Source organism: Strigops habroptila, chromosome 15, assembly GCF_004027225.2.
Source record: "Strigops habroptila isolate Jane chromosome 15, bStrHab1.2.pri, whole genome shotgun sequence".
Lineage (NCBI taxonomy): Eukaryota > Metazoa > Chordata > Aves > Psittaciformes > Psittacidae > Strigops > Strigops habroptila.
In genome coordinates this window covers 5,583,070-5,610,619 of record NC_044291.2, presented here as the reverse complement: position 1 = coordinate 5,610,619, position 27,550 = coordinate 5,583,070, and the positions used below count along the sequence as shown (strand labels likewise).

At 47.7% G+C, this 27,550-nt stretch overlaps 2 protein-coding genes and 1 long non-coding RNA gene across 9 annotated transcripts; 1 reads left to right on the top strand and 2 right to left on the bottom strand.

Moving 5' to 3' along the window:
- Positions 1 to 48: 48 nt before the first annotated feature.
- On the bottom strand, positions 49 to 6,837 carry C15H9orf78 (chromosome 15 C9orf78 homolog). Of its 3 annotated transcripts, none has more exons than XM_030507099.1 (9): positions 5,810 to 6,227; positions 4,367 to 4,426; positions 3,669 to 3,720; positions 3,385 to 3,455; positions 3,104 to 3,181; positions 2,483 to 2,680; positions 1,906 to 2,042; positions 1,050 to 1,148; positions 49 to 744 (listed from the first exon to the last, which is right to left on the bottom strand). In XM_030507099.1, the coding sequence occupies exons 1-9, from the start codon at positions 5,890 to 5,892 to the stop codon at positions 653 to 655; spliced, it is 870 nt and encodes a 289-aa protein (XP_030362959.1). In that variant the 5' UTR covers positions 5,893 to 6,227; the 3' UTR covers positions 49 to 652. The 3 variants fall into 3 exon arrangements, with proteins under 3 accessions (XP_030362959.1, XP_030362961.1, XP_030362960.1); XM_030507101.1 differs by lacking the exon at positions 5,810 to 6,227 and adding an exon at positions 6,731 to 6,837 and having other exon boundaries at positions 56 to 744; positions 4,372 to 4,426; XM_030507100.1 differs by having other exon boundaries at positions 56 to 744; positions 4,372 to 4,426; positions 5,810 to 5,905.
- LOC115617055 lies at positions 4,882 to 5,253 on the bottom strand. The gene is made up of 2 exons (XR_003994489.1): positions 5,060 to 5,253; positions 4,882 to 5,014 (listed from the first exon to the last, which is right to left on the bottom strand). It is a non-coding gene; the product is annotated as an uncharacterized LOC115617055 (long non-coding RNA).
- USP20 (ubiquitin specific peptidase 20) lies at positions 6,005 to 25,618 on the top strand. Of its 5 annotated transcripts, none has more exons than XM_030507093.1 (25): positions 6,005 to 6,094; positions 7,418 to 7,456; positions 9,839 to 9,954; positions 10,334 to 10,387; positions 11,054 to 11,116; positions 11,232 to 11,363; positions 11,924 to 12,020; positions 12,207 to 12,276; positions 12,843 to 12,956; positions 13,867 to 13,945; positions 15,239 to 15,680; positions 16,590 to 16,727; positions 17,953 to 18,065; positions 18,493 to 18,665; positions 18,925 to 19,019; positions 19,448 to 19,481; positions 19,863 to 19,908; positions 20,175 to 20,355; positions 20,815 to 20,941; positions 21,058 to 21,227; positions 21,841 to 21,922; positions 22,262 to 22,370; positions 22,766 to 22,868; positions 23,124 to 23,195; positions 23,860 to 25,616. In XM_030507093.1, the coding sequence occupies exons 3-25, from the start codon at positions 9,874 to 9,876 to the stop codon at positions 24,018 to 24,020; spliced, it is 2,736 nt and encodes a 911-aa protein (XP_030362953.1). In that variant the 5' UTR covers positions 6,005 to 6,094; positions 7,418 to 7,456; positions 9,839 to 9,873; the 3' UTR covers positions 24,021 to 25,616. The 5 variants fall into 5 exon arrangements, with proteins under 5 accessions (XP_030362953.1, XP_030362956.1, XP_030362952.1 ...); XM_030507092.1 differs by lacking the exon at positions 6,005 to 6,094 and adding an exon at positions 6,320 to 6,456 and having other exon boundaries at positions 23,860 to 25,618; XM_030507096.1 differs by lacking the exon at positions 7,418 to 7,456 and having other exon boundaries at positions 6,010 to 6,094.
- The last annotated feature ends 1,932 nt before the right edge of the window (positions 25,619 to 27,550 follow it).

The following is a 27,550-nucleotide window of genomic DNA, read 5'->3' as shown; positions in this document are numbered from 1 at the left end:
CGCAACACCCAGAAACCATCAGCGTGTGTCCCAGAAGGAAAAACATCATTTATGATCACTTAAAACCACTTTTATTACTTTCAAGTTCCAAATCCTGCCTTTAAGTTCACACTAGTTGTGGGGTCTTTTCACCAGCTGTCACATTGACGCTGTCCTAAAAGCTGAAAATGAGATTCTCCTCCAAGCTACAACCTGACCCAATTTTCTTCACTGCTAAAATAAAACGCAGTGAACTGCTACAGAAATAAGTCTACAGGGAGAGGAAGATACAAACCAACACAAGTCTCTTGCTCAGTTACATTCAAGCTTTAAACCTTCCCTTTATATTTACAAGGCAAACAGCACTGCTGCTTTTATAGGATTTTAAGAGGGTAAAGGAGTCTGTAAAATCACTAAAAAATGCCAACCATGAAAGCTTATGTTTTTATAAAAGAAGTTTTATAACTGGAAATAAGTTATATACAAGATTTTACTGACCAAAATGTTCATAACCACCTGTAAAGTGATTCACTACAAGATCACAAGAAAAGCTTTGTAAGCAACACCAGCATGTGAAGGTAGTGACACTACCCACATCCATTCCAGGTCATGGACACAAAATCATTTATTAGTGGAAAATAACAACACCTGCAAAGACTTCAATCCACGTTCATCAGTATCGCCTATTCATCTTCTTGAACTTCTCATAGTGATAATCATCTGTTGCTTTTTCATTGAGTGGTCGTTTGCGATTTGGAGGAGATCCTTCAAAAGAAGGAGAAGGCAATATTATTTCCCTGTCCTTTCACACAAGACATTTCCTTAACCCCACCAATTCTCTTATACAGCCCCGTGCTATGTGAAAGGTTATTGCTTCAGCTGTCAATGCTCCCTAACCTTGTGCTCCTTGCTATTCCTCCATGCAGAGGGCTTCATGTGAGGTAGGGGTACATCAAGTGCAATAGATCGCTCTGTTTGCCCACTATCTCAGGGCACACAGAGAAGAGGAGATAAGAGTTGTATCATTTCCCTGTGTGATACCCCTGAATGGTTTCAGATTAGGAACTTACGTTCAGGTTCTGGCCTCTCTGTATCCCCCACTCTCAGTGGACGGGGCTTTGGCTCTTCTTTGTTCCTTCGCACTGGTGCATTTAGCTCCTCATGATAAACTGAAAGAACAAAAACATCAGATAAAGAATATTATCTGGAGCAGTGTTATTCAAACAGACATATTTCTGTGGCATGTTACAACTGATCTTAAGCAGAAGCGACAGAACCTCAGAACACTCTTGTAATTAGTTTCTATGGATAATCAATACATGCAAGATGGGATACGGCAAATTTCAGTATCACCATTTCATCAGAAGTAGCCCAAAGACACTTCATTTCCTTCAGAACACACAAATCTGACTCTAAATCACCCCTGTAAGCATGGTTACACGCAGCAGGAGGCTGCCTTTTCTCCAGATGGCTGCAGTATGAGAGTCTCTCCCGGAAATGAATTCTCATCTCCTGTCTAGTAAGGTCTAGGTTTGCCTGACCACCTGTCTGCTTTGGCAGCCTACAAAATGGATTTCCTCAATTACAAACCATCATTTATAAGCTCAGACGAGGCAGGCATTTCCAGCACACGCTCAGGACACAACTCAAAGAAAAAGTCTTGAAATTTATGAGGCAGTGTCAGCTGGGAGTTCAGGAACAGAAAGTCCAGCCATGAGTAATACGTCCCTCTCCTGGCTGGCGGATGGAAGAAAAAGACCAAGCCAGATGGGGTCTATACGAGCATCTCAGAAAAAGGAATGAGAGACAGCTGCTTGTGCTGATACATGAACTAATTTCTCCTACATCAGACTCTGTCCCAACTGATTACTTTTCTTTGCAGAGGAGAGGGTCACACCTCGGTCAGGAGAGCTACAGGAGACTTACATCTGTTGTGCTGCACATAGTTAACAGCCATGTTGGTGGGAACAAAGGAAGTTTCGCTGTCTTTCTTTTTGTTCTGCTGCTCTGCCAGCAGCTTGGCCTTGGCCTCTTCAGTTGAGATGATGTTTTTTATTTTTGCACTAAAAGAAAAACAAAGGAAAAAATTATTCTTATTTAGAAAGGGCAGTAGGCACAGAACTGCCAAGTGGGTGGATCTGGGGGATAGTAATAGCACTGCGATGGCATTTGTTGAGGTTTTTTGTGAGAAGAGGCAGTGCTATAGAAGCAGACACTGTTCCTCTTCCAGTGCAGGGCATAAATGGATCCTCCTTAAAACTGCTAGATTCAGGCCACAAAAATTAAGAGCCTGTTCCCAGAAGTCATACCATGGAGCTGCACTAGAGCCCTGTCACAATGTAGAACATGCTGTGGCACATACCGCCCTAATCCAGAACAAGGCTCAATCCCACCACAGAGCCAAACCAGGGCTGTGTAATCCAGCCATACTGCTGCTTTGTCACTCAGCAGTTACTCATCCTGGCAATTCAGGCCATAACCAGCAGATCTGTGAACTACATACTCAATTCCCAGGTCCACTTCAGGAATGCCGCTCAGCATCTGGTTGGACAGCATCTCCTCAGTCTTCTTGGCAGAGGAGACACGGATGTTCTCTGGCAGCTCATAGAGAGAATCCTCGGCATTCTTAAGCTTCACCTTCTGCTCCTCATTCTCTACAATTCCCTTTCTCTTCTTCAACTCAGTCTCAATGTATTTCATCCTAAACAGCAGCACACAAGGGACACACAATATTTAATCCTGTTTTCTGTAGTCTGTTGCAGCACTTCAGAGTACAGCTGCAGCACTGTCCCGATAGCTAGGAGAGAGGAAAGAATAATCTCTCCCAAAACAACTCAGCTAACATCAATTGCAAGAAGCAAGACACTTGCTTCTCTATCCAATTAAATTATCAGATCCTCCAAGCTCTTTCACAGCCAGAAGGGATACACCAGTATTTAGTGTTAAACTAGCTGGTTCCCATCTTTGTCCATGGAAAAGCCTTCTCAAGTCTGGCAGCCAGGAGGTGAAAGGGCAAGTGGAAGTTTCAGTGAGAACTGGGAAGATCCAAGTCAGAAAAAATTAAACTGTGAAGGGACACCCAACCCCAAATTCAACGTCACAGACACAGCACAGCACAGCTTACATGTCGGCATCTTCATCCCGCCTGTTGGTTTCAGCTGAGAAGGAAGTTCCCAAGTTGAGATCTTCCTCTTCATTAATCCTAAATGGAAACAACAATGCTTAGAGTTTTGGGGTTTCGTGTTTTGGGGTTTTTTTAACTAATTTAACAAGTTAGGGCAACACTAATTGGCCAGACTGCATTATGTTAAACTCTTCAAAGCAAAACAACATCTGGTTACTTCATTACTAGGTGTCTTTTAACACTAGCCCGGGGAGAGCTCTTCAGAGCTCACATGCACCCACCTGTCCTTGCCTCTTTCTTTCAGCTTCTTCATGTCCACCATTCCCCCTGATTTTATCTTAAACGGATCATCCTGTAAAACAAAAAATAATAGAAACCCTGAAGCTTCCCTCTAGATTAATGCTAGTCTTTGAAATCCAGATAAAACCACAGAAAACATCTAAGTATTGAGCTGTGACACCAGTCCCACCCCAGGGCAGACCCCCACAGGCATCAGCTGTACCACACTGATGTTTTTACATCATTACATCTCCACGCTGAGGCGATGAAAGCGTCTAGCACTTACCACGAGTGTTGCTTCTTCCTGCAGCTTCTCTCCCACAAGCAGAGCTACAGCGCTAATCAGGCAGATACACAAAGTAAAGATAATTCAGTGAAATGGAACATATTACCACCAATACTGCATTTCTTTATCCTTCTCTAGATCGAGCAGATGGTCTCACACGCTGCATCAACACTAAACTGTCAATGTTCCCAATCCCTCCACGCAGATAGAGGAGCTGTTACTGTTCTGAGGAGATGAGAAGCTAAGGCAGTTTTTAGCGCCTTCCAGTGAGTCACCAAAATAAGGAATAAGTTGACTGTTGGTGCACATTTCAATGAGCTCATCAGCTCATCAACAGCACTAGATGACAGGGGAGAGGGGAATTAGGGTGGAGGAGGTGTGAGGGTGTCCATGTGTGCAGTACTAAAGTGATCTGTTGAACATACATTTCATGGTAAATCCCAATCCTAATCTTTATTTTCACGGCCAGGATACAGACTTTGCTCACTGCAAACTGTTACTGCACATTTGCACCAAACTCCTCCCCTTTTCCAGCCTCAGGCTTTAATGTGGAAACTCCTCTACCAAGACCATGGGTTTGGCACTATCTGACAGGTAACGGTTTCTACTGCCAGGAGGCACATGACAAGAGACATGTTCATTTACACTTCACCCATGAACAAAACCCAGCTCCACATCCTCGGTGCCACATCCCTTACCTCACCCCATTGGGTCGCCTTCTGAGGCTCTGAACTTCTTTGGCTTCCTCAAGTTTTAACCTGAAGAAAAAACATTTGACTTAGCACTTGATGCTTTGGTCTTAACTAATTAACTTAATTTGATTTTCTGCAGTTAAGACAGGATCTTGTAGACTTTGCCCTAAACTTCTGCATGTCCTATGCCTGGCAGCGTTCAAGGCCAGGTTGGACACAGGGGCTTGGAGCAACCTGCTCTAGTGGAAGGTGGCCCTGCCCACAGCAGGGGGTTGGAACTGGATGAGCTTTAAGGTCCCTTCCAACCCAAACCATTCTGTGATTCTATGATTCTATATCAGTGTCCACTTATCTGGCTACAGATTAGACAGATATTTTCTATTTTTCTTTATTTAAGCAATTCCATTTATTTAAGCAATCAGAAAAAAAACCCCACATGGCACCTGCTGGTTATGTCCCTTCAAGATGTCTTCTCTCAGCTGAGGAAAGAAGCACCCAAACATTGACCGGCTTTAATATGATGCCAATATAGGAAGAATGAGCTGAGGATCCCTGCTTTTAGTCATGTCTCCAGCCAATATCCTCCTCGCAATAAACCAGAGGGTCACTAACATCAATTAATGTGGGGCACCCTTCCTCCTTCAATGATCAACTCTAGCTAATAAAATAGTACAGTCGTTTCTCAGGAGAAGGGGGAACTAACGAAGCTCTCCATTTACAGCAGAAGTAGCAGCAGCTCTTAAATGAGCATGACACACCTAGGTGTTATAGATACATCAGTGCATGGGTGACTTAGAAGAAAGTTTATGACAAACCTAAATATCACATCTCTCTATAGACTGACGCACACTTTTGACTTCTTCAGATACCTAGAGTGACTGAAAGACACGTCTTTCAGTACCTGCCATGAACTGTGCATCATCAAATATTCTTCAGAGCTTATCTCTTGCTTGGAACTCAAGGCACTGGCAACAAGACGGATCATCTGCGAGTGCCGAATTCCGAAAGGCGGGATTGAAGAGAAGTGAACGTCAGCGATGGTGTGCGATGCCAGCGAGCAAGCAGGTGCCAAGCGGGAGCGGAGGTCGGTTACCCGTGACCAAGCGCTGCCCTGGGGGGCTCTTAGGCTGGCCCCTCGCAAACGCTCCCCGCTCCCGGCCCGGGGGAAGGGAGGACACGGACCGAGGCCCCCGGGTGCAGGCCTCCCGTCCCCCTCCGGCTCCCGGCAGAGTCAGATCCCCGCGGGGACGAGCCAGCTCCGTGTCCCGTACCCAGGCGGCGACCCCCCCATGGAGGGGGGGCGCTGGGAGGCAGAGACACAGCGACGTGACGAGGTAACGGTGAAGCTGCCCCACGGCAGCGCTACGTGACCGTGCGATGGCGTGACACGGCCGGACTACGGCCAGCCCCCGGCACCGCTGTGCCCAGCCCGGCTCTCCGCCGACCCACCTGACCTCCTCGGCGACCTGCTCGTCCTCCTCCTCCTCCTCGGAGTCCCCCCTCCGCTGGCGGAAGGACTTCTTGGCCGGCATGGCCACACTGCCGCCCGCACCCCACAACAACAACAACGCCGCGCCGAGATGACGCCACAGCCCCGCGACGAAGCCGGGCAGCACCGCCCATCCGCCAGCACCGCGGCCGGGCACGATCCGCCCGTCCCGGGAACGCTCCGCTCCGCCGGGCCGAGCACCCCCCACCCCGGGCCACGCGTTATCTTTCCCGATGAGCTCCCGTGTAAGTCCCGAGGGTTGTTCTGTTTATCCCGGCAGAGCAGCCCCGCCGCGCGGGTGTCTGTCAGGGATGCCAGAGGGGGAACACACCCCCGGGTCCTCCACTTGTGGAGCCCCTGGGGCATGCAGGGGCAGCGCTGCCACCGCCTCCTCCCCGCCCAGCACCGCTCCGCCCCGCCGCGGCCCGGCCCCCGCCCCGCCCCCGGCCTGCGCGGCCCCTGTCGCTCCGCCACCGCCTCCCCGCGCTGCTCGGGGCGGCGCGGCCCTTCCCCGCACCGGGCCGCAGGGCGCGGCCTACCCGGTGATCCGGCCTGAAGCGCAGCCCCGCGGCGGGGCGGGGGCAGCGGCGCCCCGGGCATCCCGCAGGTGAGAGGGGCCGGGGGGCGGTTGGGCCTCGGGGCCCGTCACGCCTCGAACGGGGTGTTGTGGGGAGGGCGGTCGCGCCGCGCTGGGGATGATGCAGCAGCAGCGGCCGAGGGGGCTTTGGGCCGGCCCCCCCCAGGTCCCGCGGTGCCCGGGCAGCGGGGCGGTCCTGCAGCCCCCGGGGCCTGGTGGCTGCCCCGGGGTGACAGCGGCCTCTGTGCCCCGCGACCCTTGGAGCAGGACCCTGCGGAGCGGCTCGGCCGGTGACTCGTCCTACCGTGATCTAGCGTGCAGGCATCTTTATATTGAACTTCGCTCAGACTTAACAGCTGTAGCGTCTGTTAGGAGCGGACTTGTATTTTAGGGTCTGTTGTGCTGAGGAGTGACGTAGCAGAACGAAGGGGGAGTTCCCAAAGGTGTTTTTTTCTTAAAAGCTAAATCTCTAGATGTGACATCATGTTGTGAGCTCTAGGAATAAATCTGTGTTAAAACCTGGCCCCCTTTCCCTGTTCTACAGAAAACACCTGGGTTTCCAATATGCAATGCAGTGCAAACGTTTAGCAAAGAGCCAGAAGCTCCTGGTTTCTGGTTCTTCCTTGTCAGTAGGGCAGCTCAGTCAATATTTCTTATCTCAAGTATAAAGTGTGGCTAAGAACAACTGCAGATACTCCTTTATCTTGGTAGGTTATGCAAGATGAGTGAGCAGACCTGATAGTTGTTGCATGAACAGTGCTGAGATTTCTTTCATTCATACTAAGCTATTCCTCAGAGCATCAGGCTGCATGTATCTGAGATTCCTGACAGCTGGCTCTAGCTTTGGTACAAAACCAGTTGTTTTAAGCAAAAACCCCCCAAGAAATGTGTTACTGTAGACACTGGGTTTGGCAGCAGTTTAAGCAACTGAAAGTAGGTTGCGGTTACTGTGGGATTGTTCTGACATGTTCATGTACTGTTTCTTCCACAGTGGTGCTTGAGAAAGACAGGCTGAAAGACTTGTTTTAAGGTAACTTCTTTTCCCATCATACACAGTACGTTTTGACAAGCACAGATAAACTTTTGGCAGTGCTTTTATGAAAGTCCTAATTTCCTGAGCAGCATTAGAGCTGTGTGTGCCACCTGAAGCTTGTAGGGCAGACTTGTGGGAAGGTAGGGATTGAATACTTCCTTCTGAACAGTTACGACTCAGACCTTTTCTGATGCATCCAGTTGGGGCTAGGAAGCAAAAAGGAGGTTTTCCCTGGTTTGTTCAGAGAGGGAAGGCCTGGGTGGGAAGATCAGCATCCCAGTGTTGGGAAGTTTAAAGGTGTGGTTTGAATCTCAAGTAAAGAGGTGGTCTAACAGAATGCACTAAAATCATCCACATCCCCAAGACTGTACTTAACACCATGAGCTCCAGTTCCCAGTTAGCTTAAAATGCTTAAGATTAAGGGGTCTGGAATTAATTTTAAACCAGTATTTTGTTCATTAGGTTTTCTGGGAAACCTCTTCTTGGAAAGGGATAAGAAATCAAAGACGGTGAAATAGCAAACATGACATTGATACTTTTTTTTCTTTTTGTTAACTGGACCAGCTGATGCATTTGGGAAAAGGGTTTGAGTTCGACGAAGGGACTCAGAGCCTGCAAGTGTCCCAGTTTTATGTCAGTCAAAGCTACTGTGCTCCTGTCACTTGTCTTTTAAATCAGCATGCGTTACATGAGACTACTTTGCTTCTCTGTGAAGCTGCATGAAATTGCTTGTTGTTTGTTTAAACATCTCTTCACAGGTTATAGAGATCCTGCTTACAACCAGTAATGTGTTTGCTAGCATGCAAATCCTATTTCTTCCCCCTCCAGTTTTGCTTTGCTTTGCCAGTTCAGTTTATTCAGTTCCAAAGAGTGCTGGGAAAACATTGGCATAAAATTATCCGTGAGGTTTCTCTTCTGCCAAGGCAAGGTGCTAGGCAAGCTTTTCAGCTCCCAGGATAAGTGTTATTGATATGGCTTATTCATTTATTCTTTTCTTTTTTCCCTTTTCCCCACCTGCCAGTGATTCAGAGCAGACAACACTGGGAATTCTTTAAAATGTCCTCAAAATGGGAAAACAGAGTGTAGCAACCTTGCTGCTGGAGTCGTTAATGTCAAGTTCGTCAGATTTTGCCACTTATTTTTTTGGAATGATGTGGGCTTTTCATATCTGCTTCATTTCCAGCCACTAGTAATATTTTGGAGCCTGGTCTGTTATTCGTATCACTTGTCTTCTGTTTTCTTTTTTTAACAGCCATGTGTGAGGTTACTTAAACTATGCTTAAGAAACACAAACTCTTCTGATTATATTTTTTCTTACCAAGACATGTTTGAAGTCTTTTCCATACCAATGGACCACCATGAAAGTATTTATTGAGCTCATAAATGTGCAGCTATGAAGTCCTCTGTGGTGGGTACCTTTTGTACAGTCTTGGAGAGTTATCTACCTATTAAATGGTAAACTCCTTAGGGACTGCAGACTGGTTGTCTGTGTTACAGGTCATTCAAGTCTAATTCCCTCTTGCCCAGCTTCATTTACAACAGTCATCATATTCTGAATGCTTGATAAAGTAGTGTAATAACTAAAGGTTAGATTCAGATCAACACAGTGTGGGTAGCATGAAGCCCTTAGACACCATAAGCTAAACGTGTGTCTTGGGCTGCTGCACCCTTTTAATCTAAATTTCATGCAAACAAGCTCATTAGATTTCTATCTTTTCCCTCTGCCTGTCTGTTCAGATCTCTACGTTGGGTTTCCCACCCTACCTGCTGAGCTGGCTCAGCACACCCAGTTTCTGGGGGGGGGAAGTGTAGCTAATCAGTGTAGTCATGTTCATGGAGTATTCATGGTATAGTCCATACATACATTTATATATGTAAAGCATGTATGAGTTAATGGGAGCTTTTATTTATTGCTGTAGGACTGTGCATCATTCAGAGATGCTTTGTGATCCAGTCAGTCTGGGAGTTTAAGGTTAAGAGGGTGGTCACTAGGTCACTGTACTGCTGCTTTCATTCTGAGGCTACAGCAAATCCATCCCCATACCTGACAGCGAGTGGGCAGCTGTGCTGCTGAAGCTATGCCTGTGTTCTGAGCAGCTCCCTGCACCTCTGAACATTCCTCCTGTTACACATTATGAGCTTTATTCATCTGTCTCCTTCTCCTCCCTTATCTATGATACCGCAATGCAGCCACTCAGCAGTGGGTCAGAACTGTGCTAGCTAATATGACTGATTCCAGATTTAGATTTGTTTTGATCTCTGAACTTTAAAGATGGATATCATAATATCTAATACACAAAACATGCTTATTTATCTTCTTAGAATCTGTGAGAGCAAATCTGACCTGTAGCTGAAAAGAACTGTCCTTTCTTGTCTTAGAAAAACACCCTCCCTGCAAGGGAGCATTGGTGAAAATGGGGGATACAAGAGACATCTGTCCTCACCTGGATTCCATAGGAGAGGTGACCAGGGATGATCTGTTGCTCAAATCCAAGGTACACGGTGTTCTGGTTGTCAGTCCTTTCCCTTTTAGCTATTGTGCAGGGGTTTGCATGTTTGCTTTTCTAAGAAAATGCTGCCTATCTCCACAGAGGTGAGGCAGAAACACTTCTTCCAATGCTCATGTACCCTGCACGTGTCCCATAAATTAAGTCTTTGTTGACCCCACCTGATCTATTTCTCACTGTCGTTTTATCCTCCTCAAATGTGTCACTTAGATAAAACACTGCAAACTGTTATATTTAATTGGAAATGTATTAAGAAGTGAAATCCTGTGAGCTGCAGGTTGGCCAGGCCTGTCTTCCCACTCTTGAAGGACTAGGTTACTTGAAAGCCAAACAAGCAAACCAACCTTCTTTTATCGTGAATATGCAGGGAACTTGCCAGTCTTGTGGAGCTGTGGGACCAAATCTCTGGGCTTGTCTTCAGGTAAAAATGGCATGCTGTTTGTGTGCATGATATGGTGGGACTTCTCTTTAATATCATTTAGACTGGGAAGCAAAGAGGGGGTTCACAGTAGAACTATCCAGTGTTTTTGGGTGGCTTCCAAGGAAAAGACTTGTTAGATTAAAGGCTAACACTGTCAGAATATGCCAGGATGTAACAGTTCACTCCCCAGAGGTCATTGTCCCCTGGTAGTCTCAGTAGGAATGAATAAAATGCCCAGCATTGACTGTTGGTTGGGTCCTGCCTCTGCTGGCAGCTGTGAAGGGAGGCTGCAAGTGTGAGACATCAGATGTTGCTCAGGGCAGTGAGGTGGAAAGGAATGACAAGGGACATGCGGGTGGGCAGGGGCAGTTTATTTTTACACTAGAATGTCCAGACGTTTTGAGACTGCTCAGATGAGTTGCCCATTGGAGCAGTTGCCTTGGAATGGAGCCTTTATGTGGGTGCAAACCTGGTTCCAGGTTTTCTTTCTTAAATCAAACAGTTCCAATTTTTAGTCTTATTCCAGACCCTGAGTAAAAAGCAGGTTAGAAAACTGGTAAGATCAATTCTGAAGCTGCAGCTGCTGGTGGGACTGGAGTTGCAGACTATTTCATGAAGAGTCTAATTTGATGTGTCCATTGTACTTCTCCTCTTTTCTCTCACTAGATTGGTTGTCCTTACGTTGGTTGTGGGGAGTCCTTTGCTGACCACAGCACGCTTCATGCACAGGTGACTTTTCTCTACTGTCCATCTTAAGATAGAGTTGGATTTTGCCCATTACCTAATCTGGTAGTTCAGTGCTTCCACTTGAACCAGATTCAGTATTTCACCTTTTAATTTTCAGGCCAAAAAGCACAACCTGACGGTGAATCTGACCACGTTCCGTGTCTGGTGTTACACTTGTGAGAAGGAGGTGTTCCTGGACCAGCGGCTGGCAACGCACACACAGTCACCACCAGTAAAGTTCACTGACCCGGTGGGTCTGTCCCAGCGTGGCAGGGTTGAACTCTTGGCAGGGTTTCCATTTACCTGTTGCAAAATGAACCAGTGGTTTCTGCTGTTGTCGAGGCTTTTGTTGTGATAGGAACTCTTTCGCTGGAAGTGGCTACTTGTAGCCAGAGGAGCAGTAGTAGGATATCCGAGCAAGACTTCCAGATGACTTGATACCCATTTTCACTTTTCTTTTAACCTTTTCTAGTCTTTTCCTTGGGGCATCCCGTTTCTGTCTTCTGTCACATCTTCATTTTCAATGCATGGCCCATGGAAGTTTTAGCTGTTTGACCAGAAACACATGTACTTGTGTTACTGCTGCATATTCCTGATACTTCTGTTATCATGTGTACTGGAAGTAGTAATGGTACAATTTCCACTCTCTTCTTGCATTAGTGAGAAGGGCAGACAGTGCAACTGGTTCTTCTCTCTCCAGAGTGCATTAATTTTAAAGGCTGGCTTGATTTATGTGTAGGATAATCTCTCTCAGAACTCATCTTTCCAAGCAGGCCTCTCATGATGCTTATTTCTCTGTCTTTAATCTAGGAATCACCATTGTCTGCTCATCCTCTGAAAGCTGTTCCAATTGCAGTGGCTGATGAAGGTGAATCTGAATCGGAGGATGATGATTTGAAACCAAGAGGTAACTGCATCAAGTTGATGAAAGGGCTGTGAGGGTAACTGCAATCTGTAGGACCTGCACTGCGAGGTTCCTGGGAACAGACTGTGAAGATTGCAGAGAAAGGGCTGAATTCCCTCTCCTTTGGGGAGGAATGTAGAAAGCAGCTTGTCTGGAAAGTGTTTCATGGCTTTCTTGTTTGTGCTTTAGGCCTTACTGGAATGAAAAATCTTGGGAACTCCTGCTACATGAATGCAGCACTTCAGGCTCTCTCTAACTGGTAGGCGTTAAGGCCTTTCAGTAGATTCTTTACTAGACTTCACTAAATATCAAAAGTGGCACCTCTGATCTGAGACCTTCATGAGTCTTGCAAAGAGAAGTCAGCCAGGCTACATGCAGAAAGATCTAGTGTTTGTTTGGGGCAGCAGAAGGTTTAGAGTAGGAAGGTGAATAGCCAACCTGTGGCTACATACAAGCCTCATGTTTAGGTGAGTGCTTGAAGTAAAAATGCATCATTTCCATTGTGACAGAGATGGGAAGGCATGTCACATCTCTGTTCTCCCCACTGGTATCATTCTAGCCACTCATATCCTCAAATATTCTCTAGCCATCCTGCTGAGAACTAATTCCAGGATGTCTTCCCTGTACGGGGAACAGATTCAGATCAGCCTTCTTCATTTGTTTCAAGGTAGAAAATCAAGTCTGCATCTAGAATCACTTCTTCCCTCGATTTAAAAACAGTATCTTAAGCATGCTTTCAAAAGGCATGCATTTAAGTTTTGATAAACCCTCATATATATAAGCAGAGGAGAAATTTCTGTGCACTGAAGTCTGTTTTTCTTGTAGCCCACCTCTCACACAGTTCTTTCTGGAATGTGGTGGACTGGTCCGTACGGATAAGAAACCAGCACTGTGCAAAAGCTACCAGAAGCTGGTGTCTGAGGTTTGGCATAAGAAACGGTGAGTGGTCACTCCCTAATCTAATCTGGAACTAGATGATCTTAAGGTCCTTTCTAACCCTGGCTATTCTGTGATTCATGGCTATGGTAGTTCCCTGCTGGCAAGGAAGAAAAAATGGTGAAGTAAGGGAATACTTTTGCTCATTTCTGAGTGTTTTGCATGGATTGACCAGCACCTAATTGCACTGCTCTTGGTTAGCAGAAGGATTGATGATTTGGATAGAAAAAGCTATATAGAGGTTTTTACTGAAGAGTGGAAGATATAGGTGATGTTTTGGGAAATATTCTCTGTTGGTACAAATTCTAGACCAGTTCAGAGGGCATTGTAAAATAATGGAGCTCTGTTTAAATGTGAAGATGTCTGCTCTGTGCAATCAACTGAAAAAAAAAGGAAGAAATTTAATGGCATTGCATGTTTGTTTCATGTTAGTTGTTAAGAAGGGATAAGTAAGATACACAGCAAAAGTGAACTGTGTCTGTCTGGAAGAGAAGGCTATAGACTTCGAAGCAATACAATGTCATTTTCATACTGGTTTTGATCAACCTCATTTACTGGGTGGTCAGCCCATCCAGATGTTGAGACAGACACGGTGGTGCAAAATCAAACCAAGTAACTAATTGCAAAACCCTGCTCTGGAAAGAATCACTTGAGATGATACAAAGGACAGAGCTTTAAGTTACATGTGCTCTAGAGAAGAGTCTCTCTGGAAGGACAGACTGAAATGGCTATGAGATGTTTTCTCTCTCTTCATTTGTATGTCATCCAGCTCAGAGAGAAATACATGCCCAGGCTTTGCAGGTCCTCTTTAACTAGTTACCACACCCTGTTCCATGGCTTCTTAGACAAACTGGCTCCAGGCCTGATAATCAAACTAGCTTCTTGTTTCTTTCTCTTTTCCATATCTGAACAGCCCGAGTTACGTTGTTCCAAGCAGTCTATCCCATGGAATTAAACTTGTCAACCCCATGTTCCGAGGCTATGCGCAGCAGGTGGGTCCTCCAAACCATGCCATTATTCCAAAGGTGGTGGGATTTTTCTTCCTGCAGCAGTGGTGCTTGTGTTCAGGAGGAAGAGCTTGAGCTTGGGTCATGCCCATTTTGTCAGTATTAGTGATCTTAGGTGGGATTTAGGAGACATGGGTTCTCCTCCAGGCTCTGCTTCTGGCTTGCTGGTACCAAATCAGTGCATTTTCCTGTGTCAGCTTTCTCACCTCTGGAATGATGATGGTCATCTTCTTTATACAGGGCTTTGAGATCTACTGATACATCCTATGTGGGAGGTAGGTAGTATTGATTCAGAGCTGAGAAACGTTGATAAATCTTTAGTAAAATATTAAAGATAGGAATGTTCTATCTTCTTTTTCTGGGGACTTAGAGCAAACCAAATCGTATTTAAATATAGTATCTTTTTTTCTTTTAAGTTTTTATCAGCATCTCTCTGGTATTTATTCTTCAGAATAAAATGTAAACATCAAACTATGATTAGAAAATTTACAAGAGAAGTGACATCTGAGCTGTGGCACTGGCAGGACATCAAAACAGGATAAAAACGACGATTAATGAAAGAACTTCTATATTTATCTTTGATGTGAAGTACGTTGGATTGGAAAACTCAGCTGCAAAGAGATAAAGTTGAAAAGAAGAGCAGGCTGAAAGCCAAACTTCCATAAAATAACAGAAACATCATCATTAGCTTTCTGGAGGTGTCAAAATATCAAGTTGCTTTCCAGCAGGTCCTTTGAAGCCAACGCATCAGCTCTTTTACTATGCATTATAAATGTAGGAGCTTGCACCTACACTGTACAGTCTTTGCTTTCTGGTTCTATTCCCTATTTATTAAAGATTTTAATCTGTTCTAAGAGAGAGGTTGCCATGAGCCGAAGTCAGGGATCATGAAATCCGTTTTGTGGGTAGGAGTCTGTTCTCTGAGGCCTGATATCTTCAGGAGGTTTCTCCTTGTCTCTCGCCTCTTATCAGTGGTGAACACCAAGAAATAAGCTCATGGTTTGCATGCTGTGGCTGCTCTCTGGCTTTTCAGTGTCTTTCAGCTGAAGATGTTCAGATAAAAATGGGGCCTTTTATCATTTAGGAATTAAAACCATTTTTGTAGCAGACAGGCTTCTTGGTACATTGCCACGGTACTCCCTCTGCTTTAGTAGGGTCTCTTTGTATTGCAGAGGTGGCAATGGGCAGCATTGAAAGAGGCTGGGAATGGAGCCATCTCCTCTTTTGCCCCTCCCATTTCTGGATGGATACTAACATGGAATTACTCCTGGTTTTCAGGACACTCAGGAGTTCCTGCGATGCCTGATGGATCAGCTTCATGAAGAGCTGAAGGAACCAATTGTTGCAGAGACGAGGGATTTGGATACCAGTGACCAGGACGACAAGCGAGAGGGTGACCGAAGTCCTTCGGAGGATGAGTTCCTCTCCTGTGACTCAAGCAGTGACAGAGGTGAAGGAGATGGTCAGAGTCGGACCACAGGGGGCATGGGCAGCAGCTCCCTGGCAGAGACAGAGTTGTTGATCCAGGATGAAGCAGGCAGAGGGATCTCTGAGAAAGAGAGGATGAAAGACAGGAAGTTCTCCTGTGGCCATCGGCGCAGCAACTCGGAGCAGGTGGATGAGGATGCAGATGTTGATACCACTATGATGCCACTTGATGGCAGAGCCTCTCCTGAGATGCTGCCAGCTCCCCGTCCTGCCAGCCCATGTAGGACACCAGGTACACACCTCTTCCAGTCGTGTTAGTTGTGAGAAGACATGTTATCACCTTAGATAGGGATGGTGTTGCAGTGCAAGTGGCAGACAACACATAATGCAACTGACTGTTCCTTCTATGGCTTTCAAGACGTTTTGCATCCAAGATTTTCCTCAGTGTCCCTGGCAGTAGTTCTGCCTTTGTGCACAATTGCTTATGTAAGAAAATGTAATATGAGAAGCAGAGAAGTGCTTGGCTGGGCTAAAGTGCTGAGTAAAGACTACATCTTGAAGGCAATGATAACTGCCTCTGCCAAACCTTTCCTAATTTTAGGAAAAGGCTTTGTGTGTGTACATTGCTTTATCTGATAGGCTGGCCTGGGGAAACGCTAGCTGTGGAAAAGGCATGGAAGAAGGTTATCTATCAACACTGGGCTGAGGGCTTTGTGAAAAGGAAAGGGAGAGGCACAGCTTGTGCATTTCTGTGTCTTGGGGAAAGGAAAAGAGCAGCGGTTGAGACGTAGGTGTGGAGTCACCTCAAACTGAACACAGTCGATCTTTCAGCGCTTTTTTATATGAGTCTTACTCTGCCAACTGGCACTGAAGACAGCAGTGCTGTTTATGTGGATTAGGGATACAGGAGCAAGCTGTAAAACCTAATTAGTCATAAGTGTGAAAAATGGTGGGTTGGGTTTTTTTGCTATGCAGTTATTAACTGTTCAGTACAGCTCTGTGTGCGCTTGTATCCGTGCACTGAGGGAGCTGAATCTGCCAGCCTGTGCAAGCAGGACAGTTAATAGACACTGAACTGTGTGTACTGGGAAGGATTCTGTGCTGGAACACACAGCTGTGCTGACACTGATTGCAATAAGGGTTGCCTTTCATAATTGGGGTTTTCAGCAGTGCTCTTCTCCCTCCCCACTGTCCCCCACAGAACCTGACAACGATGCCTACGTGCGCTGCTCCTCACGTCCCTGCAGTCCAGTCCATCACGAAATGCACTCCAAGCTCTCTAGCAGTCCTCCTCGCTCCAGTCCTGCCAGGCTTGGACCTTCCTACATCCTCAAGAAAGGTAGTGCAAAGAGGGTATGCCAGGAGGCAAAACAGGGAGCAAGCAGAGGAGGAGGGGCTCATTTACAGAAGAGAGAAATAGTCTGTCGTGATTCTTGATTATCAGTTGTAAGAAGTGCTGATTGCCCTGAACATCAGTCCTTTCTAAAATAGTGCTAGGCAAACACTACAGTAAACCTGCAGGTAAAGTCAAGCTCTGGGTACAACAGATGTTCCAGTATGCTCTTACAGAGGAGGCTGAAATGATTTCCATGTCTGCATCTGCATGCTGTGTTTGTTATGAATCAAATAGCTATGAAGTCCCAGGCACGAGCTCTGTCCCTTTCGAGGAGCGTGGAGATGTGTAAATATTTGTCTGCCAGACTTTATGTCATAGCATGTGGGCCAAAGAACTGTAAGATGATGTTATTGAGAGCAAGCTTCCTGCCTCTTGGACATCTTGGGCTCACAATAACAGAATTAAGGCTGCAGATGTCAATCCAGTGTTAGGCTTCAGAGTGGAGCCTGGCTTCTGTTGTTATCAAATTGGTCTCTTCATCCCAGGCAAATTGCAAATTGAAATCCCTCAGCATTGTATAGTCTAAGCACAATGGCATGTGCTCATACCCCTGTCCCCACAGCTGTTCCATAATGGCATTCTTTATTCAACTATGTCCTAGCCCCTTGGCTGAAGTCAGCACAGCCACAGATGTCCTGCTCAGATGAAAAGCACTCTGTCTTCATGCACGTGTGCATGGCGAAGAGGGTTTGTTATTAAACAAAACTTTGCGTTTGGCCTGTGCGTGCTGTGGAGAGTCCTCTCCGGTGTGAGGCACAAGGGGAACACATGGGAAATGTCCCAGGCAGATGAGTGGGGAGAGGAGGTAAGGTGTAAAGCTTCGAGCAAAACGTTGCAAGATCTCAGAAAAGCAGGGACTATCTGTGGCAGGGCCAGGCTTCTAAACATGTAGTAAAAGGATGGCACCAGGATTTCCAGTAAGACAATTTCTGCCTGCTGAGAGCTGGCTCAGTTAGCTACCTCCCTCTTTCTTGTACCACACGAAGCAGCAGTGTTCTTCACATTCTTCATGTCAGCTTACAACAGGCTCCACTGTTTCACTGGCATGCAAGTGGTGTCTGAACGCTCCGGACAGCACTTGTCCTGTGTTCTTATGCTGCATGACTCTGCTGAGACAGGAGAGTGGGAAGGAGTAGCTCAAGATGGGGCTCCTTTGTCTGTCTTTCAGCCCAGATGCAGGCTTCTGGGAAAAAGAAGAAAGAACTTCGCTACCGCAGTGTGATTTCTGACATCTTTGATGGCTCCATTCTCAGCCTGGTGCAGTGCCTCACCTGCGACAGAGTGAGTCTCCTGGTGGCTCTCAGTCAAAGAGCACAGTCTTCTTGCTTGTAGATCTCTCGTTAGGAAATGGTGCTCCTATTCCCAGACACTCAGAGATGCAGGAGGCCTCCTACAATGGTGATAGATGGGTGGCAGGGGAGGTGTGAGAAACCTGCCATGCCAAAAGTTGTATTTCTCTGTAGTGGCTTATTCGCTTGTTACTGAGTAGGCCCAGCAATATCACATTCATGTTAGAAAACTAATTCCAGTGCTACAAAAACCATGACAGAAATCATCCTGCTAACAGCAGTAAGTGGCCAGAGTGAGTTGTTCTTACTACCAGCTCAGGTTTCTAGCTTAGACAAGATCCAAGCAGTGATAAAAGGTGATGAAGATCAGGTCCCAGCTCCATTACACACACAGACCTCTTCCTTTTGGGTATTTCCAGGTTTCAACGACAGTGGAGACATTCCAGGACCTGTCACTCCCAATCCCAGGGAAGGAGGACTTGGCCAAGCTGCACTCTGCCATCTACCAAAATGTGCCAGCTAAGACAGGGGCATGTGGGGACAACTATGCCTCCCAAGGCTGGATTGCCTTCATCATGGAGTATATCCGGAGGTGTGTTCCTGTGCAGGACCTCTTTTGTCTGGGGTTTGCTCTACAGTGCTGTAGGGCAGCTGTCCAAAACCAGTGTCTTTTACAGCAGCATGTCATTTGTAACCATTTTTTGGAGGACACTGCGTGGTATCTCACAGGTTTTTTAGCCTTTTCATGTAAACCAGTTTCTACTGTTCCTCTAGTTGTGTCATACAGCTTCAGATCTCTTGTCCAGCTATTTTATGTATAACTCTTTCTCTTAATCCCCTCTCTTCTGCAGGTTTGTGGTGTCCTGTATCCCTAGCTGGTTTTGGGGTCCCGTTGTGACACTGGAGGATTGCCTTGCTGCCTTTTTCGCAGCAGATGAGTTGAAGGGTGAGTTTTCTTCAGTGAAGTCAGCACAAAACAGGTATTTCACAGGCATTTTGGAGGCAGATTAAATCCCCTGGAAATCCTGCCTCAGTATTTCACTTGGAGACTGGCAGTACCAAAAGTTGGCAGTTCAGCATCTCTGAGCAGAAGTGAGGTTTTTCAGGGGTGGGAAATCCAGAGGACTCAAACAATTCCCTGTGTTCACTTGTGCTCGTGGGTAATTGTATGTTTCTGCTAGTTGCCTGCATTCTCTTTTTGCCTACACTTCTTGAAAGAAGTATTTGTTTTCATCTCTTCTCATCTTGATCTCTTGTCTTGGCTTCCCCAAGATGTTGCTTAACTTGGTTTCTGTGCCCTGGGTGGAAATGTAGCCACATCAGCATTGTGTGCTCTGAGTAACTGCCTAATGGCTTTCTCCTCTTTGTCTACAGGGGACAACATGTACAGTTGTGAACGGTGTAAAAAGTAAGTTTGCATTACCTGTATCATGCTGTATTTCTGGAACTTTCTACGGCTGTCCAACATTTTGCTGTGCTCTCTGCCTGGACGTTTCTTCTGCTGAGTGGCACGTAAAATCTGCCTTGCCTTGTGCTAGAGTTCTGGTCTTGAGAGGTCACCGGTCACATATTGGAAAAGTGCTGGCTTTGGTGGGGGGAGGAAGGAAGGAAGGATATGAAACTGCTCATGCCATGCCTCAGGTGGGAAGGATGCTGCAAAGAGCCTGAGTTGGTTGCTGCTGGAATTCAGGATTTGTCTTGGATTTGAAAGTGAGCAAGACTCAGCTTTGCCTTTTGGCATCCCTTTGCTTTAGAGATTTCTCACAGCTCATTTCTTGTCCTCCCTCAGGCTGCGGAATGGAGTAAAGTACTGCAAAGTCCTCAGGCTACCAGAGGTGAGTAAAAAGCACCTTGCTTCCTAGTTTTCTTCTACCAGCCACAGAGGGGGTGAGGCAAGAGGTGGAACAGAAATGGCAGTTTGCTTTAGTGCCAAAGTCCTGTATCTAGCCCAGAAGAGACTTCCCCATCCTAAGCTGTTGAGCCAGCAGGATTCCTGACCACCAGGAGAAGAACTCCTGCAAAGATGGACAGAGATGTGCTGTTTTAGCAGAATTCCCACAGCAAACCCTTGCTTTGGTGTTCTCTGTCCTTGGTCTTTTAGATTCTTTGCATCCACTTGAAGCGATTCCGGCACGAGGTGATGTATTCCTTCAAGATCAACAGTCATGTCTCCTTCCCCTTGGAAGGGCTGGATCTGCGACCCTTCCTAGCCAAGGAGTGTGTCTCCCAGATCACCACCTATGATCTCCTGTCAGTCATCTGTCACCATGGCACAGCAGGCAGTAAGTCCTTCTTCTGTGAGTGCAGGCAGAGGGGAATAGGAATGGGATGAGCAGAAGCAGAAGTGTGTTCCAGGACTGGCCAGCACCACTTCTGGAAAGCAGGACAGTGTAAGGCCTGCTCCCTCCATTCTCAGGCTTGCTCATCTTCTGCCCTTTGAAAAGTGAACTGAGCAGCTTCTGACAGATCCCCTGCAGCTACTCCATCCTCACCACTGGGCTGGCTCAAACCCTTTCCCGATGTTCAGCCTCACTGAGAGGCCCTTCCAAAGAAGGCAAATCAGGGTGACAGTGCCAGGCTCTGCTGCTCCTCAAAGCTTGCCTGAATGGGAATTATGCCTTCTTTGTCCCTCTCTCCATTCTCTGCCAGCAGCTAATCCTGCTGGTGCTGCTGACATTAGCCCAGGCCTGCCTGCTGTGTGCACTCTGGATCCCAGCAGTGCTGTGTTTCCTCTGTTCCAGGTGGGCATTACATAGCTTACTGCCAGAACGTGATCAACGGCCAGTGGTACGAGTTTGATGACCAGTATGTCACTGAAGTCCACGAGACCGTGGTGCAGAATGCAGAAGCCTATGTCTTGTTCTACAGGTGAGCTCTGCCCTGGCTGCAGCAGTCCTTGCTGGTTACAGCATACCCAGAAATGCATTCTGCAAATGTTAAGCTTTCAGGAATTGCTTCATCTTCTTTTCCTTGCCTTACTTAAGGAAAAGCAGTGAAGAGGCCGTGCGGGAGCGTCAGAAAGTCGTGTCTCTTGCCAGCATGAAGGAGCACAGCTTACTCCAGTTCTACATCTCCCGAGAGTGGCTCAATAAATTCAACACCTTTGCTGAGCCTGGTCCCATCACCAACCACACCTTCCTGTGCTCTCATGGAGGTAAGGAATGCTGCTGGACCTGGGAATAGCAGCTCTCCACTGCACCTTTAAGCTTCCTGGTGCATTAGGAAAAGCTCCAGCTGTCATCCTGATAGAGTGTACGCTGCAGTAGGATCCACTGCTTTGGCAGAAACTCCAGCCTGCTCAGGGAGACAATTACCCCATTGTCCTGCTGATCCCAAGGGATGGGTAGTGCTGGGAAACAACAGTTTTGCAGTTCTCCTTTTGTTTTTAAAAACAAACCTGTAGAAAGCAGATAAGGCAGCGTTTATCTGTGTTACCCTATCAGCAAGGTTGGCCTCCAGTGTTTGTTTGGAGAATGGAGCACGTGCTGCTGAAGAGAGCTGATACTGTTTTGCTGTTCTGCTGCTTCATCTGTCCTGGGGAGCCCTCGTGTTTATAAACCTCCCACTGGAAATGAAGCACTTGATTAGAAATTGAGGCCGTGAATTGAGAAACCTCCAGAGTTAATGAACTCCTGTCTTCCATTAGCAAAGGAAGCAGATTCTGGAATCAGAGTTTTCAGCAAGGAAGATCTACCTTTTTCTATTTGTGTCTTTACCCAGCAATAAAAGTTCCCTGGTTAACTCTTCCTCTTGCCTTTCCTCCACAGGGATCCCTCCTAATAAATACCATTACATCGATGACCTGGTCGTGATTCTACCCCAAAACGTGTGGGAATATCTCTACAACAGGTGGGTTTGGCTGTTTCAGTCTTTTTCCCTATGAGTTTTGGTGTTTGTTTCACACCTTGGCAGTGACCAAGACATAAAGGCTTCCTAGGGCACCTCAAAGGTGTGCAGGACTTGGTGTGAACTGGCAAGGACTGGTATTTGGTAGAGCTCCAAATCTAAACCAAATGGGCTGTATCAGTGCATTGTTCCAGAGCAACATGGTGCTGAGTAAAGGCAGTACTCCCTCCTTCACCAGTGCCTGGAGTAGTGTGAAACATCCATCGCTGTGGGATGCAGGGCTGGGAAGCATTTCCATTCTCCTGCACTTCTCCATTCCTCTCCCTCTTTTCCTGTGCTCAGGTTTGGGGGTGGCCCTGCTGTGAACCATCTGTACGTGTGCTCCATTTGCCAAGTGGAGATTGAAGCACTTGCCAAACGCAGGAGAATTGAAATTGACACCTTCATCAAGGTTGGTATGGGAAGCATCCGGAAGCAATGCCAAAGGGTAGAAGTGGGAAGTGCAGACCTGTCACAGACAGTGGAAAACTCCTGCCCATGTTCTCCAGAACATTATCTACAGCTTGGTGAGGAGATGGACCTTGGGGCTCCCCAGTGCTAGCAGCATAGGGAGGGCAGCTGGAACACCACAGTGCTGTGCACGGCTGTAATACAGACACCAAGTTTGAAACCATCTTAGTCTCCTGCCTGCTGTAATGAGCAGGAGCAGGTTATAAGGAAGGTGGTGGGATTACATGAGCTTCTTCTGAAGAACAGCAAGCTGCTTTACAGTTAATGGAAGGGGCTCCCCCAGATCTCAGGAGTGACTAAATCCTTCCTGCGTGTCTCTGTTCTCCGCTCTCCCAGCTGAACAAGGCTTTCCAGGCAGAGGAGTCTCCAAGTGTCATCTACTGTATCAGCATGCAGTGGTTCCGTGAGTGGGAAGCCTTTGTCAAGGGGAAAGATAACGGTAAGAAGCCAGAGACCTCTGGAGTCTGTTGAGGTGAGAGGTGGAACAGAAACAGGTCTGTTTGCCAGGTCCTCAGTGAGCACTGCACTGACTGGTGTGACTTGAGGCTGAACTGAGTTCAGACACCAGCCCCTTGGGCTGCCTGCAGGTCCCCAGGGGCAGGGCAGAACAAGAGCTCGAGTTCAGGAGATGAGCTGAGTCTGGTGGCATCGTGGAAAGCAGAGAGGTTTTGACATGTTTGTTCTCCTCTTACAGAGCCTCCCGGACCAATCGACAACAGCAAGATTGCACTCACGAAAGCAGGTGGCCACGTGCAAGTTAAGCAGGGTAAGGCTGGTGTTTGCTGTTTTGTAGCGTTCCTAAAAGGTGGAGAATGTCCCGCTGGATCTAGGTGTCCATAGCAGAGCAATCACAGAGCAAGATGGTGCTGCAGAGGATGACAGTTCTCTGCACAACCCACTGCTGGCTGTCCTGAGTGAGCCACCTCAGTTCTCCACTGGGATCTCCTGCATGACCAGCTTGCTGATGAGATTTGTTCTAGTGAATTCTGCAGTCCCCATCTCCTGCTGATGCTGTTCCCCAGGCCCCTTCCACCCTTCCCCTCTGCACTGTAGCTTTGATCTTGTGTTGCAGCATCTGCTGTGGTCCAGGTTGTGAAATAACAGTGCTGGTGCTGTCCCCACTCTCTTGGGCTCTCCTGCCAAGCCGATAAAGATTGCATTTGCATCTCACCTCTCAAAGCATCCCTTTCTGCTTTCTTCCTCCTCCTCAGTAAGCTTTATGGCAAAGTCCTCTGCTTTTCCTGCTTTCTGCTTTGCTCACAGTTGTCCCTCCCAGGACAGCTTGAGTGGGGTTTTCAGTCTCTCCCAGGCAGCATAACCCCACCAAATCCCCCTGTGCAGGGGAGGTGGCTGGAGAGGACATCCTCATCCTCATGTTGTGGTGACCAACCATTCCCTGCACGGCTGATCGCTGCTCTTGTCCCTTGCAGGTGCTGACTACGGGCAGATTTCTGAGGAGACATGGGTTTATTTAAGCACGCTGTATGGAGGGGGCCCAGAGATTGCCATCAGACAGAATGTGGCCCAGGTCCAGGAACTGGAGAACCTCCATGGGGAGCAGAAGATCGAAGCGGAGACGCGGGCTGTGTGATCTGTGCGGCCTGGGGCAGGGAAGGTATGGATGGCACAGACACGTCTGTGTGGCATGGAAGGCTGGGGAATGCCAAGGAGTCAAACCTCTCCCGTTGGCTGGTACTGGAAGGCGAGTGCAGCTCCCACCACCACTTCTGGGGGAGGCAGGTTCCCTCTGCTGGGCTCTCACATGGCTTTGGCTGGAGGGGGGTGCTGGGCACGACAGGGAGAAAAGCAGCTTCTCTGTAATTCATCTCTGGGTGAAGCTGTGGGGCTTCAGCAAAGCTTCACAAGGATGTGTTCTGACCTGAGCCCTCTCCCTTCTGTTGGCTGACCAGAAACCAGCACTCCCACCTTGCCCCAGTGAACCCAGTCTCTGCTCCTTTGCAGGTTTTGCTTTTGGCACTTTTTAACTCAAATGTACAAAGATAATGAAACATGAGTTCTGTTTCCAGCAGGCAGTGTTGCACCTAGAGAAAGCTGGTAGTTGAAGCTGAGCAAGCCACAAGGGCTCGCAGCAGCTCTGTGCTGGTGGTGCACGCACAGTTGTCACAACTTCCTAGTTTTGCTCTTTATCCAATTCTTGCCAATTCAGTTGCAATCAACTAAGAAACATTGAAAGAGGCCCCTTCTTCCTCCCCTCGCCCCTAAAGCCACACCTTCATGGTCCTGCAGTTTTTCTCCTTGATTTCATGTGCTCAGCGTGTTTTCAGAGAGTGAAGCTGGAAGACGAGTCCTCCTTCCCATGGCTTCCCTCTGTACTCTTCCCACTAAAGCTCCTGGCAGCTTTGTAGCTATGGGGTGCAGCCTCCCAGGGGCTCGGCTCAGGGGTGGCAGCTTCAGGAACAGGCAGGATTCATTGGGACAGCTCCGATGCCACCTGTAGGACTCCTGGCTCATACCCCCATCCTCAGGCTGACCCCGCTCTAAGCAAAAGGCAAAACTACTTTTCTCAGCAGGGCTTTTGTTAAATGTTCTTTGTTCATCTCACAAGCCAGAGGGGTGATAGTTTGAGCTTTGCCACCGTTTGAGTGTGAGCTAATGGAAGCAGAGCGAGGCAGAGGTGGCCTCGCTTGGGCTGAGGAACCAAACTGTGTGTTCATGGTGCTGGTACCAGAATGATTCCACAGCACCGAGTCTGGCCTCAGCAGTACCAGGCTCCTCACGTGGCAAAGCAAGGGAGGGAGCAGGGAGGGGAAGGCTGCGCTTGGGCTCGCATGGAAAGCAGGAAAGGGTGTAGGATGGGAGCATTTGCAAAGAAAAATGTGGCCTTCAGATGATTATTTTTTAGACCAAATGTTTTCTGCAGACAAATTCTTCTTTAAAAGAGTGTCTGTGAATGGTTCAGCATGTTCATTTTATGATCCTGTTTAGTGGATGCTCGTACATACCCAGCCAGGCCCGAGGGGAGGTCAGAGAATGAGCCACTGATGGGATTTCTTACTGTTTTAAGCTGTCTTTGTGTGACTGCAGCCACCTCCGGAGCTGCAGCAGAGCCCGTGGGGCTGCAAGTCTGTGTTGTCCAGAGGATGCTGTACAGATTGTCCCAACCCTCCTGTGCTTGTGTTAGACTTTGTGCTGAAATGTGTTACAATAAATACATGTGCATTCAACATGTTGCTGACTGGCGCCTGCCTTGCGTGGGGAGAGAGGGGCTGGCAGCTTCCAGGGAGCTCATGGTGTTAATGAAGTAAAACATGGAAGAAAGGATCCAACCTTCCTGCTGCCCGGAGGCCCTGCAGGGCCGGAGCCTGCCCAGCCCGCGGCCACCACACTCCTTCAGAGGGCGCTGCTCCTTTCAGTCTCTGCTCACAGGATTTCCTCCTCCTCTTGTTGTTTCACTTACCCAGTTGCAGCCGTGTTTGTCTCAGAACGCCTGCGGTGTCTGGCACCTCTTGCTATCATTTCATTGAGCTGCTCAAGGTCTCTAGAATCGTTTTCTGTGTCCTCACCAACACAATCCACGTCTCTGTCACCCTTGTGCGAGAGCAGCTTTGCTGCTGGGGCCGCAGGAAGCACCATGCCCCAGCCAGCCCATCACGGCGGCCTGCCACTGCGAGTTAATGGGGCTGCTGAATGAGGCAGGTCTGCAGGACCAGACCCGTTCTCTGCCTGAGCTGACTGTCCGCAGGAGCAGAGCTCGAGGTGGGTTAACAAGAACACGCGGCTTGTTCTTTAGCAACTGGAAGGCAACATCCAAACCCACATATCACAAACAAACCTGTCACCGAGCAACCGCGGAACAGCCCGACCCTTCCAGGAGACACTCAGAGCCTCAGGGAGATGGTCAGTGTCTGCACAGCCAGCTCCGGCCCCGCGCTGGCAGAACCAGCACTGTGCTGTGTCACCCTCTGTCCCTTGAAACACCCAGCTCCGGGCCCTGTGTCTGTGTTTCAGTGGAGCTGACTCCAGCCCTGCCTTTCCACCTCCCGTGGCAGGCAGTGACGTGTTTCTGAGCACATCTCAGAGCCAGCCCACTCTGGGGCCTATCACCAGCCTGAGCTATGGTCCATGGCTCAGCTCCTATCAGTCCTTCCTGCAAATCACCCTTGTGTTATCAGGCCACTCACTCATGTGGTTGTGCTGTTGCTATTTAAAGTTCACCACATTAATATTGTGTAAATAAATCAAAGCTAGAGCCAGAGGGAGGCCCCTTCCTTTTCATTATCCCCCACAGAGGCAAAGCCTCCAGCCTGTTTCATAACCGGCTCTGATCTGTCTCAGATTGAGGGGTGGCAATTAATGCTGGCAAAGAGGAACTGGAATTCTGGTGAAAACCCAAAATAGCAACTTGACCTTAGGGAAAACAAACAACTCCATTCAGCTGATTCAAATGAAACTATCAACCAGGTGCAACCTACTACAAGCTGTCCAACTGTAAATGCTCGTGGCTCCTGCATGAGGCTGCTTGCAAGGAACTGGACCGACAGGAGATGGAGCAGCAGGACAGAAGGCAGCCAAAGCCTCTGCCCCTGCTACAGCCACACGCTGCTCCCCAACCTCCATCTTAAAACTGGAAATATCCCCACCCAGGTTTGGGGATTTTCACATTATTTGGGGAAGGGAAACATGACTATTTCATACATGGGCACGTTCACACACACAAGTACAAACATATTCTTTGCCAGGCTTGCAACTGGTTTATAAACAGTCTGTATCCAAAGAGATACGGACTTCCAGCCTTCCAGTTAAGCCAAAGCATCCACTGCAGGCAGGAGGTGCTATGACTCTCTGAGAAATACTCTCCCCAGGTTTCCAGCTCTGAAAAGCAAGAGCCATTGTCTCCCCTCCCCCCCCCCCCAGATCAGCACCTCCAGCCAGAGCAGCATTTGCCCTTCGCCTCAGATGACCAAATCAAGAAGTAAAACCCAATCAAGAAGTAAAACCACTTTGTTCTCTCCAGCTGGAGAAGTGCAAGTTTGATGGAATTGTGTCTCCCAGTGACCTGATGGGAACCAGCTCTGTGGGACAGACACTGAAAGGTACCCAATTAATACTCCAAATACCTAAAAATTCCAGTGTGGCATACTATGAAATAAAGAACAAACC